At 39.9% G+C, this 13,905-nt stretch overlaps 1 protein-coding gene across 3 annotated transcripts in view; it reads right to left on the bottom strand.

Annotated features, from left to right (window-relative positions):
• Window positions 1-13,905, bottom strand: part of kctd15b (potassium channel tetramerization domain containing 15b) — a 61,148-nt gene that overhangs the window by 6,822 nt on the left and 40,421 nt on the right. For all 3 annotated transcript variants that reach the window (XM_088334021.1, XM_088334020.1, XM_088334022.1), the window contains one exon: window positions 10,419-10,724. In XM_088334021.1, coding sequence (XP_088190147.1) covers window positions 10,419-10,724 — 306 coding nt within the window. The remainder of the gene's footprint in view (window positions 1-10,418; window positions 10,725-13,905) is intronic.

Genomic DNA, 13,905 nt, shown 5'->3' with positions numbered 1-13,905 from the left:
ACATTGGCTTCTTTTATGGTTGCATCAGGTCGCATTTCTTCTCCCTTTGCGCTTATTTTTGTTCACACTTGCGGGACCGCCGCTCGTCTTCGGGCCCGATCAATAAAGATAAAGACTTTTATCGCGAATCCGGGGCGAGATTTTAGGATGTCGTCAATCTCCACACTTGAGGGGATCCCAGACTTTAACGTCGCGGGAGAATTAACACAAGTCAAGGTTTCTAATTGGCTGCAAGATACTCTGTGCAATAATTTCTTTTTGTGTTTATTTTTGGTTCATTTAGATTAAGTACCGTAGATTAAGTACTATATTATCTATTTCCTTCAAAAATAGTCCTTGGTTAAATGTTTTCATCTATAAGGCGCACTGGACTATAAGCCGCAAAAGAATAAAAGTACTTTAAAGGAACATTGTGTAATATTTGACCACTAGATGGCCCTGGATTGCTTCGTTTTACTGAAAAGTACAAGGAAGAATCCAAAGTACGGAGACTAAAAGTGGCCAAACCGCAGGATTTGTCTTCTCATTTTTTTTTGCCAAGTCTTTCACAAGATTTTCGTTTTATTTCGGGGAAGTTGAGGAATATCAGATATTCTCTCTTTATTCACATTGCTAGCTACCCATTCGGATAGACTGATAGCGAACGGGGTGATCTAGATAACTACCTAAGTTGCTAAATAGCAATATTGCTAGATTTCCACCTATCTAACTAGCTATCTAGCAAGATTGTTTAGATGGCTGTCAGGTTGCTAGCTACCTGTTACGATTAGACAAGAAGGGATCTGTCTGTTTTGTTTTATTTTTTTGTTTTGCTAGCAATTTACTACCCTGCAATTTCAGTAGCTATGTAATACAACTAACAAATAGCAATCTAATGATCTACTGTTTATTTCTGGCTTTTTAGATAGCAAGATTGATGAATAGCCTGCTGTGCAGCTAGCTAGAAAGGTAGAGGGATATAAGCTATTTTTTCAGTTGGCTAGCTCTGCTTATCTTGCTAAGCCTGACTCATAACAAGTCTAGTTATCTAGCTGTATTGCTTAGTAGCTATCTAAGTAGCAAGCAAGACAGATAACTTGATATCTCGCTATCTAACTAGTTATCAAAATATCTAGGATAATAGAATGACAGTCGTTTCAGTTGCCAGCTATTTTGTTGGATTAGACAGTTGGCATGATATCTGCTAATCTTTCTACCAAGTTACTTAACAGTTAATTCAACTACTTGTTAATACAACTGACACATCGCTAGCTTTTGTCAATCTTGCAATCTAGCTGGAGCCTCTCTCACTGGTATCAAGTGAATTGTCGCCTTGAATGCAGCAAAGTCATATATTGTCTATCTTGTAAGCTTGCTGGCAAGCAAGACACACAACTAGCTGTGTTGCTGCTTAGCTATCTAGTTAGCAAGATGGGAAGGATTAGCTAACTTTCTAATTTGAAATAAATTTGAAAATCAAGTTATTTATTTAATTGTAATAAATACACCTAGTGCGTATCCACTTATTCAAATGAAGTATTTACTTTATGTCTTGACGTTTCACGGTATCCATTCACTCAGCTGTTCTAAGTGGTGTTCTGATGAGTCTGCCCTAATCTTATTATACCACCTGCAATTTCCAGTTAGATCTTAACAGTCTTAACAAAGGTCTCTTGTGAATCTTAAACATGTTTAGGCCTTCTTAAGGTTTATTCATTTTTTTCATGTTAAGATTTTCGAGTTTTGGGTGTAATAATAGTCTGTAGATTGCTGTAATCTGTGGTCTGTGCAGCCCTCTGAGACTCCTTGCGATTTAGGGCTATACAGATAAATAGGACTTAACTTGACTTGATTTAATTTTATTTAAGTTTGTTTCTTGTCATACCAAACCCCTTTCCTTTAGGAACGATGGTCAACCATTTTGTTCATGATTGTTGAGGGATGACTATGTTCTGTTCACAAGCCCAGGATATTCAGTTTTATTTCTGTTTTTGTAATCGAATATTAACGAAGCTGCTCTCCTTCACACTTCATCCAAAAATCTCTCGGAACTCTGGACATAATTTGAACATGCAGCGTAACACGGATTATTTACACCATCATTAAACAAATTGAATTTTCTACATTTTACAATCTAGCTATGTCGCTCACTAGGAAGATTGACAGATGAATAGCCTATCTTGTTATGGATCATGGCATCTTCTAAGCTATCGAGATATCTGTATAGGTCAAAAAAGACCTTAGATAAAGCCCTTACTTGGTATTTGTGAGAGTTTCAGATTGATGGATTAGTATCGGACAAGTCAAAGGCTGTTGCGATTGGTGGTAGGGGTGGCGGAGGAGAGGACACGGGCCCCCTTCGTCGCTACTTGTCACATTGATGAAGGACGGATTGGCTGCTCTTTGATGTGAGCGCTTCATCAATGTGATGTATGGGCCATTGTGTGTGTGTCGGTGAATTCACACAAATGTTTTCCCCGCGCCTTTTCCTTTTTAGTGTGTTTTTCTTCCCTCACTGGGGTGGCGTCAGAGCGCAGGTAGTTTGCATTTCAGTGACCCCTTGCTATTTCGTGCTTCAGTTATCGCTGGTTCACTCCTTTGTGTGGAAAAAAATAATTGAAAAAAAAGATTACATTAAAAAAGTATATGTGGATGCTACCCGCACCACCTATGAACATTTTGTACAGCTGAGATTCAAGTCTATTGGCCACTCCCTCTTGACTTGAGATTTCCGATCCCAATTGGCCAATTCATACCATATCGCTTTCATACTGTCCTGTGACCGGACACCTGCTCTGCGTTCTTCTACATCCCGCTGAGAAGAGTTTTTGTTCCGCTTTTTTCGACACGCCGCCTAAATGAGTCTTCACTCTCTCGCACACCCGCTCGCTCTTAGTAGGCAAGGCTTTTAATCAAGGTGCGCTACAACAATACAAACAAATCAACTTTTTTAAAATATGCACTGGGTTTACATTTACTCCCCTTCTCTCCCTCACTAAGTTCGTTCTAATGAAGGCCGCAAAACAAATAACCATCGACTTTAAAATACTGTATATATTTAAATGTTTTCTCTCTCTCTCCCTTTCTCTCTCTCGCTCTCTCTCTCTTGATCTTTATCTCTCTCTCTCTCTCTCTCTCTCTCTCTCTCATGTCAATTACCTTTGATATGACTAGAGAGTGTCAACTCTCCCATTTTGAATAGTTTGATCTTATTTTGTATACTTTGCAGCATGCTGTCTGTTGATATGTTCCATGTTTTAGCCGTTGTTGTTTTTTTTTTCGGTTTTCTAGCCATTGTTCGTTAAAACCCATCTTCTTGGGCCCAACGCAAGTTGAAGATGACGCTTTTATATGACAACACTGTACACACTCATGCCGGCTGCTGTCAATCACGAGGGAAGAAGAAATGCAATAACAAAGGAAAGCCACCAGAGCAGGCGTGTCGGCGTCATTTTTAAGCCAACTTGTTTTAGTTTTCTTCATTTAAAGCATGGTCTTTCAAGTCAGGGGGCAATTTCAAACATTTACTAGCACGACACTAAAGATCAATTACTTTTCAAAGCTTGAAAAGACAGCATTCAAATTCAAGCATTTTTAAGGCTTTCAAGCACCTTTATGAAGCCTGTCATTAGATGGGACTCACATTTGGGGGCCGATCATTGTTTGTCTGCCCTGAAATATAATTGGCTAGCTACTTTCAAGTTTGACCCGATGTAGCACGTGCAACTCACATACTATAAGTTTTAACCAATTAGCTGCTACCGTGAATCATTTTTAGCAATGTAAAAACAAAATATTGTAATTCAACTGAAACGTGAACATGGGGCTGCTGTTGAACTGAAGCTTAAAGGATAGTGGATGCACCTTGCATGTCACTTGGAGGGTTTTGCATTTGAGCCAAATTTGTCCAAAATATTTCATTATTTTATCCGTTTATTACAGCTTGATCGATTTATTTTCTTATTGATTCCTAATGTTGTTTAAAAGAAAGAAAGAAAGAAAGAAAGAAAGAAAGAAAGAAAGAAAGAAAGAAAGAAAGAAAGAAAGAAAGAAAGAGAAAGAAAGAAAGAAAGAAAACCTGACATAGCCAAAACTTTGAGCTTTTTTTTAGGTAAAATAAAAGGGAGGTTATACATGAATAAATACAGTAACTCAAAAGTTTTCGTACAACACCGGCTTAATGCTAACATATTCATTTTTGAGCTTAATGTCATTACATACCTGTCAACCTGTACGTTTTTACCGTACAAAGTACCTTTATTATGCATTTTAAGACGTGTACGACGTACAAGAAAATCTGTACGAAAAAATGCAAATTTTTCAATTATGGGTACCATCCGGTATACACCGACTATCACGAAACGGCAAATCAATCAAGTCAAAGGAGTTCGCCGCGGAAGCCTCTATCTCGGTATGGTTTGTTTTTTTTCGTTGCAAAAAAAGCAAGTGGTTTGATGCTACTGTGCGTCTGCCGCCTGGGGATTTCCCATCATGTATCTGTGGTAGTTGTGTCGTGTCATCTTTTTAGAGGACCGGCTTTTTCGGCTCAACTCATTAAAAAGAGCCGGCTCTCAAACGACTCACTTGCTTTACTGCACTAAATTACGAATTATTATGTTGTATAAAGAAGTTAAGAAAAAAAGGAAGTATAAAAGGAGAAAATGAAAAAAGACAGGTTGGTGGTTATCCCTTTAATCAGTATATTACCAACAATAATTTAATGCAAAAAATGAATTAATCATTTGAATAAGAAAATTTATTATTTTACTTAATTATATTTGCATGTATTTTTCCTTCTACGGCGAACTTTTTTTTTATAATAAACCAAATTCATGTCGAGCAAATCAGTATCTCACAACAAAATGTTAATTAACCATATATATGATATAACGAAACACATGTACAACATAACATGTTAAACTACATAAATAAACACGATTGAAAAAAAAAAATGGTGTAAGATTATTTTGTATTTTGTAAGGGAGTGCCGTGGAGGTTGACAGGTATGTCATTATCATCAATGCCACTAAATCTGATGAAATAAAAGCTATAATTCTGGCTTTGTTGTTGTCACACTAAGCCAGCTTGGTTTTGTTTGTTGACATTCGAAAATGAGTAGTGGGTGGTGCACTCACGACATGCAGGAGAACCTGTTAAATTCCAGATGTTTCTGAGCTTTTCAATATTCCTCTTTCCTGTCAAGACACCCGAAGATCTTAGTTCCAGCTCAGTTGCTAGGGCGTGGTTGCGTGCCTAACCCTGGGCGGGGGACGCACCATCATCAGATGACAGGCACATTGTCTGCCGGCTAATATAGGGATTACTTCGCTAACCTCGGCGTAGCCTGTGGGAACAATGGCGGCGGCGGACTTTGTTAGGGAAGATTCTCTTCTTACGCTCTGTGTATTGACTGTACTGTATTGGGGGGGTCGTTCAAAACAAAGTTTTTGGGCTAAACATTGGATGCAATGGAATCCAACCTAGTTCGTGTTGAAGAAAGCACTAAATCCCAAGCACTAAACCACTTGTAATATCTAGTCTAGACTATTATACAAATGCACGTGTGTTCGTACGTGGCCTACAGGCTCTGAAACGGTTGAATAAATTTTTGTGAAAATTTACACTGTAGTACTTTAGCCCTCTGAGAGGGGTTTTAGCTATGTTTCGTGTCAAGACAACCTCGACAAATACCCTCAAATTCGATAAACATCTGCTTTCATGTACAAGCAGCGTTTGAGGTGCACGTGGTCATACTACTCTTTGGCACTCCCTCGTGGCTACCTGGCCCTTTTGCAACAGACCACGGCCCTAACAATCTCGCTCAAGTGTAATGTCCTTCAGCACCAAGCCATTATTCTTGTAGATTATATATAAAAAGGCAATAGCTTTTAACTCCTTATCGCACTATTCTTATTCATGGGGGCAGAGATGGATGCTAGAGAATGGAGAGAAGAGAAAGTTGTCCTGAAAGATATAAGTAAACCCAAAAAAGCACAACAAGAAAAACACCTCTTTGGCGTACTATCTTAGTAAGTCATCTATATCACCGGCAATCCAATGGTTAAGATCTGGCGCTCTCACTGCTGCCACCCGAGTTTGGTTCCTATTGCATCCAACTATAAAGTTTTTTTATTAAAAATTAGGGGTGCACGTCATAGGTTAATCCTTAGTGTTCTGAGGGCTTTGGATTCCAAAAAAGTCCCGCAATTGTCAAAACCTGTGCAGTTATTTATTTATTAGATATAGTAACTTATACTAAATACAAATGTAACAAAATACCAATTCAAAATAAAAATACACAACACAGGATTGCTGTTGAATTTTATGGGTAATACATCGGGATGAGGTGAGATAATGGCCCGGCAGAGGTGGCTTGTTACATAGCCAAGGCTGTAGGCCCAATCTGCAGCACCACTTTTGCTTTCTCTCTCTCTACGTCACCTCAGTCTCTTCCCAAACGCGATAACAATCCACGGAGCACCCACTGGTAATCTTACCCCAGAGTTTGATTTAATTGATGCTATTACATAAACTTCTAATCGGTGCTAACTTTGCAGTCGCTCAAACAGTGACTGCAGCCTTCTACCAGGAGAAGATGTTTATTTTCAATACATTAGCCTAGCTTTACGGTCTGTTTTTGGTTGTGGACACATTGACTTGTGACTGACAGCATACAGCAGCCTATCACAGTCCTGCACTAAGACAGTCACGTCCACCAAACATACACATAAGCACAGCATTTCGCCCATGATATCATTTCCTGTGTGCTGTCTGCTTAAGAACCCAATGCACGATGAAATCAGTGAACTGTCGAAGACGCGAAAAGTAAAGCGCGATTCAGCGAGGGAATACTGTGCATGAATCCATACGGTAATTACAATGAAAAAGGTCACTTTTATAGTCGAAATATGCGGCTAGCTAGCAAGAACGGCAGCTAAAATGCCGCAATCCGACTCCTCGACTCTTTTTCCGATCTTTAGCGACTTTCGGCGTTTCTTTCAAAGCGCAATCAGGCGGGCTGGTAAACAGAGCGAGGAAATGTTGTGTTAGTTGATGCCGCCAATTAATTATATTGCAAGTCATTTAAAAATCTATAAAAGAAGTATAAACCGGTTGAGGCTGTTTGAGAAATTGTAAGTACGGTATTAAAAAATGCAATACGTGTATTTCAATGGCCTCGGGGTTGTTATATTCAAGCCTTTTTTTTTAACTTAAAAAAAAAAGCTCTGTCTTAAAAAGGAGTAAATTGTAAATTATGCATATCATCCCCCTTTCTTCCTCTAGCCCTTTTCCATGTTCTTTTTTTCCCTGTTTTTTCGTAGGAAACGCGGCCGCAGTCCACGCTGGTTCAGTCCCGCTCGTTTTGCTCTCCTTCCCTGGAGGTGGCAGGAAAAAAAGGGGTGCAGGAGTGAGAGTGTTGCCTGGGAGAGGCTCTTTTGGGGCGCCCGGGGCCAGGAAAGAAGCTGTGCGAGTCTACGTGTGAGCAATGAAGTGTGTTGCATGGCACTTGTGGTGTGAGGATGATATTTTGCTCTGCGGGCAACATAACCGGAAAAATATCCCCCCCCCCCCTCGCCTCTAAAATATGTTACTGTGAGTACATGGAAATGGATTTCAAACTCCATTTCTGGATTCTGAATTTTATTGTCCATCCATACGTTACTTGCACCGTATATCCTTAGTAGGGTCGCGGGGGTGCTGGAACCCATCCTAGTTATCTTCAGGCAGTGGGCAGGGGACACCCTGAACCAGATGCCAGCCAATATTTCGCTCCCCGAGTTGTTTGCGTCACGTCTTTTCGGATCATGTCACCATTCAAAATAGCGACTACCATATTGTGAGATAGTGATCACGCAAATAGTATTTACTAATGCGTGAAAGAAAAGGCGAAACGACGGGTGAATCGCAAAAAAATGTGAGCCCTAAATTTGACTGTCCTGTTGTCATTGGTGCGGCAACCAACACGTGTCGTTCGCAAATGAAACGGCTCATTGAGCCGACTCTTGGAAGTGAATGACGGGAGCCGGCTACTCACCAATCAAGATCATTCTATTTTTCTCTTTTGATTGGTCAAAATGCATTTTTGGGGCATTCTGTGTTGTTGACTTTAAATTTGTTGAGTATAAAAAAAATTTTGTAGCTGTAACTTTTTCTGTAGATTTATAAATATTTTATTTCTATTCCCTGTGTTTTTCAGTGTCAATGTTTTTATATGAAAATGTACTGTTCATCCTTTTTTCATATCTTTTTTCCTTTTCTTATTGAATGTTCCTTTGTTTATATTTTGCTGTTTACAGTTTATTTTTTCTTGGAACTTCAAGTGTAGGATATATATATATATATATATATATATATATATATATACCCCGCGACCCTAATGAGGATAAGCGGTACGGATGATGAGATGAGATATATATATATATATATATATATATATATATATATATATATATATATATATATATATATATATATATCATCATCACCGCATTTTTATTCACAGTACCAGAGAAGAATGTTAATTTTGTTTTCCATTTTTTATGTTACTATGATTTCTTCTATAAATAATTTCAAACAAATTATCATGTTTTACATTATTATAACAATCATTCAATAGTTTATTCAGAATTGATCATGTTGTTTGAATCACGATATATATTTGACAGTTTTTTAGTTTTTTTTCCTATACTTTTTCTCCTTACAACAATACAATGTAGGTAACTTGAAACAAATAGGCGTTTCTTCATAAACATTTTAAAATGGGATCGTTACAAGGGTCTGATGAGACCAAGTGAGAGCCTGTGCCCAGCCCCCACTCCATCACAAGCTTTTTTTGCAGCTCACTCACTTTGATGTATATTTATTTTGAACCTGTATGACAATTTAGGCCAAAATGTTATTCTTTCATAGGTCTCACTTCACTTTGTATAGTGTGATGACTTGGTCCAGGTGTATAACTGATCCTCTTAACTGTGCTATGAGATAATCTTGTCATTCAAGATTATATGATCTAATTCGAAGTAAGATCTGGCCTAAAAAAATACAGCCTGACCCGACCTGAGCCCGTGGGCATTAAACCCGACCCAGACCGAGCCCGACCAATTAACTTGATTTGCAGGGTCAAGCCCGAAGCAAACCCAAAATTTCATTTTTTCTTTGTGAGTACTTGGGAGGAGGAGGAGAGGGGATTTGGGCTGATCCTGGCCCCTGCCACGCCTCCGTTTCTCTCAGTCGGAAAAGTGCGGTCCGCACGGGAGCCTGACACGCGACACTTAAAGCCTGTCTTTTGTAACAAAATCTAAGTTAACAAAGACTGTATAAACATGTACTTTTTTTATATTTCTGTGTCTGCCGAAGTTACATTCACTGACAATTTACTATCATCATTGAAGAATTTTTTTAAGAGTTGACAGGAAAATGTTGAGGCCATCACTTTCAAAGGTTAAAAAATTAGGCCAGAAACCACTGCAGCAGTACGCCCTTCAGACAGAGAGAGAGAGGGAGGCTGAGAGACAAATAAAAACAATGAAGGGTGGATAATAAAAGAAAAAAGTCAGCGAGAGAGAAGTTTGGCTAGACACAAACATAATGATTGACATTTTAAGTCACAGCATCAAACGAATCTTCGCAATATTACGGAGGTGATCGAAAGCTATTAATGTTTTTCACGTGTGACTTAAACGACAGATTAGGATCAAATATAACACCTAGATTTTTAGCCGAGTCACGATGGGTGATATTACATTTGTCTAGGTTCAGGGCAGTGTTTGAAAACAACTCACGACAGTGAGCTGGACCAATAATCAACATTTCAATTTTTTCTGGGTAAAGGCGCAAAAAATTAAGTGACATCCATCTTTGAATCTCAATAAGGCAAGCCTCCAGATTTCTCCAACTTAACTGTCCAGTTGTCTCCAGTGGCACATACAGTTGAGTGTCATCGGCTTAGCAATGGAAACTAATATTATACTTGCGGATAATGTCACCAAGGGGAAGCATATAAATACTAAAAAGAAGGGGGCCAAGTACAGAGCCCTGCGGAACGCCACAGGGGACATTAGAATGTTTAGAGGTCAGATTGCCATAATTAAATCATTGCGTCCTGTCTGACAGGTATAACCTAAACCATGAGACTACACTTTCTGAGATACCAATGCATTCCAGACGAACAAGTAATATGTTGTGGTCCAGTCTGCCCTAAATCTTGGGTTGGGCTCGGGTTGGGCTTAAAAACTTACCCCCACTCATACAGGCCGAATGATAAAGCAAAGTCACGAAAGATTCCTTTATATTTGGAGTTTACATTATTTTACTGGTCCAACCAGCCTGAGATCAGAAAGTCTGGATTTGAGTTCCAGACGGCTAGACTCGTTGAGAACCACTCCACAAGCGCAAACTACAAAACTAAACAGACACTGAAACAAGAGCGAAAAGCGTACCTGCACAGAATTGAGCCTGCAGTAGCCGTTGAGGGGAAAGCGTATGACGTGGGTTGGGTCCTGGTTCCAGCCGGCATTCACCGAGTTGCACATGACGTCCCCCGTCTCGGGGAAGATCTCCTCGATGAGGACTTTTTCGCCGCTCAGGGCGATCCGCTCGCCCAAGTCGGGCGCCACTCGCACCACTAGGCAGTCGCAGGGCTGCGCCATGCGCCGCTGCTCGCGTTCCTGCTTCCAGCGCTCAAGCTCCTTGATCATCGGCGTCAGCTGGTAGTAGCGCGCCTCCTCGTACAGCAGATGGAAGTCCTGACAGAAGAAGACGCCACGTCACGTCATTTGGTACGCTCGTATTAGGGGTAAGATCTTGAGCCCTCGCCTGAATTTTGGGGCGGATTCAGGTTTAAAATGTCAATCATTAAGTCTGGCCGGTCAAGCTTCTCTCACGCCGTTTTTTTCCCCTTCATGGTTGTTCTACGCAGCATGCGCTTACTTTTACTCAAGTAATTATTTAGATAAGGACAGCGCAGTTTAACTCCAAATCACTACATCTGAAGATATTTTCCTCTTCGGTTTTGAGGTAAAAGACGCGCAGCTTGTCAGAACCAGAAAAGATACAGGACCCAATCGCGTGACGTTCTCACACAAGCTTTTTATTTTACGGGAAATGTTAGGAAGTCGGTCTGGCGTGAAAGGACAGGACGCCAGAGACCAACGATATCGATAACGAAAATAAACAGGAGAAACTAGACGGGAACCAAAAGTGGAGAAACTAACCAACAGAACAAGAATAGAAGGAAAGTAAAACTGGAACCCGAAATTAAACAGTACAAACATAAAAGGGAACAATACCGGACTGCAGATATCACAGGAAAACAGGACCGAGTCAGAACCCACGTCTTGTGGGGCAGAAGTTCGTTGACGGGATGACACTGAAGCAAGAGAGCGCTGAGCTTTATATACACAGGAAGGCAATCTCTAAATGAGCCGCAGCTGGCACTACACGGGCGGGGCCAATTGGGCACCATGGCAACCGCGACACACACGGTCACGGCCAAGTGGGCGCTATGGCAACCATGATACAGCTTCCTCCCTTCACCTCCCTTACGTCAGATGTCATTTCTGCTTCTTGCCAATAGCTTACAAGCTTTACGAACTTTCTTTCTTTTTTTTGGCCAAACTTTTTACTATTTCCACCTTTAATCTGCAATTTATTTTCTATTCTCTGTGCCATTTTGTTCAGTTTCACTTTCATTCGCTGCGCGCCGCCAAGATGCGAGATTTGCCTGAAGTACACACAACCAAAGTAAAGCTTCCTGTTTGTTCTGGCTCGTTTATCAAATCAAGTTAACCTGTCGGGTTTGGGCAAGTTTGGGTTTAGATACCTGCGACTCTGGGTCGGGTTGGGCTGAATTTTTTAGGCCCGATCTTACCTCTAACTCACATGAATAGCTGAGCCCTGACCTGCACCTCCAAAATGGAATTTGAACAGGAAAAATAATTCTTTTTTCAATTTACATTTTCATTTTCATTGCCCTAATTCAGTGGTCGGGAACCTAAGGCCATATATGGCTCTTATTATGAGTACATATAACTCGTATCTTGCTTTATGACGAGCGCATGGTCCCGCATGCGATGCCAAGTCAATACCGATGGCCCAAGTATTTCGTTCCGTATGTATAGGATACAATTTTAACTACATTTTAGAGTCAAGGTGTCACACAAACGTACGCTGTCGCTGTAAATCACTATATAATCCTCTATATGGAAGCTCATAAAAGAATCAATATTCATTGTTGAGACAATTTATGAGGAAAAGTCACAGAACAAAAGAAAAAGAGCAATTTGATTGGGTGAGCAGTAGGAACAAGCAGAAGTATACAGTTTTTCTTCGTCTACACTGCAAGTAAATACGTTGGCATCCTAAAGTGCAGTATTTTGTGGCATTTTTCGCTTGCACCTTGTATTTAAAACCAATATCTGGGACAAAAATTTACTTTGATATGGGACACAGGCTCTGGTATTAGTATCATTATTATTTCATAGATTTTATCAAATCATCAAACACAGTAAAATAAAATGGGCCAAAAAATTTGTTTTTCTCAAGGAAGGGGGTTTGGCGGTTTTGTTGTATTTTGTCTTAAAAATACATGGTGTGGCTCTTTCACAAAGGAAAAAATCCAAATATTTTTGTTTTTATGGCTCTTTGTCCAAAAAGGGTCTTAAGCCCAGCCCGACATGACACATGTCTTCGTAGTAGAAAAAAATGTATGCGCAGGGAAAAATTGACACTGGTTGTCGGCATTGAAGGATGTTATTTTTCTATGCGCCGGAGAAAATGAAGATAGTTTTGCACATAGAAAAAGAAAGTAGTATTTGGTGTACATCAACTATTTGAATTTTCAGCATATAAGAAGGTAGTACAGTATTTGAGCAATTTTCACATCTTACCCATGTTTTTTTAAATTGATGTTCACTATGTTTTGTGTTTTGTTACACAATGCTAAATCTATTGCACCCTGGTCATCCTGGAATGGTGATTACTACTAGTGTGGCCCTTCTCAAGGTTTCTATTGTTCTCTACTACGGAGGAGGACCTTTTGAAGCCCATCTTCCAGAAGTAAGTTGAACTAAACTTTTTTTATTTTAATAGAGCATATTAATATATGAATTGTTTATTTTTGAGAACAAAACAATACAGGTTACTTATAAAAGACCCAAACCTACTCATATAAACCTTAAACATACAAAAAATATAGCACTAAGGCAACTTACGAACAAATTCAACTTACGATCTTGTTCATAAGTAGGGCAGCGTCTGTACATTTTTATTTTTTTTTACTTAGAAGAAAACAACGCTATCATTATGCGCAGAAGTATATAGATACTTGTTGCGGACATAGAAAAATAATTGTACTATTTGACATATAGAGAGACATTAGTTTTCAATGTTGAAGATGAAGCAATTGTTTGACATTTAAAGAAGACAACACTAGCTTTCTGCACGCTTGTTTTTAGCGTGAATCTATATTGTTTACAGCGTAAAAGAAAACGTATTCCACTTTTTGAAACATTCTTTAATTTGTCATCATCGTAAGTACGAAGAGTTAGGGTGAAATTGCAAACCTGGCACGGCCGTTGTGAAATCGTAATAACGTAGGTCGAGGACGTCGTGACCGAAGAATTCCCTGTACGCCCCAAATTTGGTACAAAGCTAAATAAGCAGGTGCAAGCTCTCATGCTCAAGATGACGGCATTGGCCTTTAGCATGTTTGAAAGCGCACGGAGGCGGCCTTTCCGCGTCACGCATGCGGACAAGTTTTGCAGCAGATTGCCTCGCTCAATTTTTCCGGCGGCAGTTTCGGCCGGGGGCGCTTTGCCCCTTCGCGTTTGCCTCTAATTTCCCAGTAGAGCAGATGGCGCCATCATTCAGACAGTGGAGAAGGGATGCGAAAGGTTTTCCAAGCAGATGGAAGGTGTGGAGGATGGG

This window comes from Urocampus carinirostris, chromosome 4 (assembly GCF_059441175.1).
Source record: "Urocampus carinirostris isolate Australia breed hairy pipefish chromosome 4, RoL_Ucar_1.0, whole genome shotgun sequence".
Taxonomy (NCBI): Eukaryota; Metazoa; Chordata; class Actinopteri; order Syngnathiformes; family Syngnathidae; genus Urocampus; species Urocampus carinirostris.
This window is presented reverse-complemented; position numbering and strand designations above follow the sequence as displayed.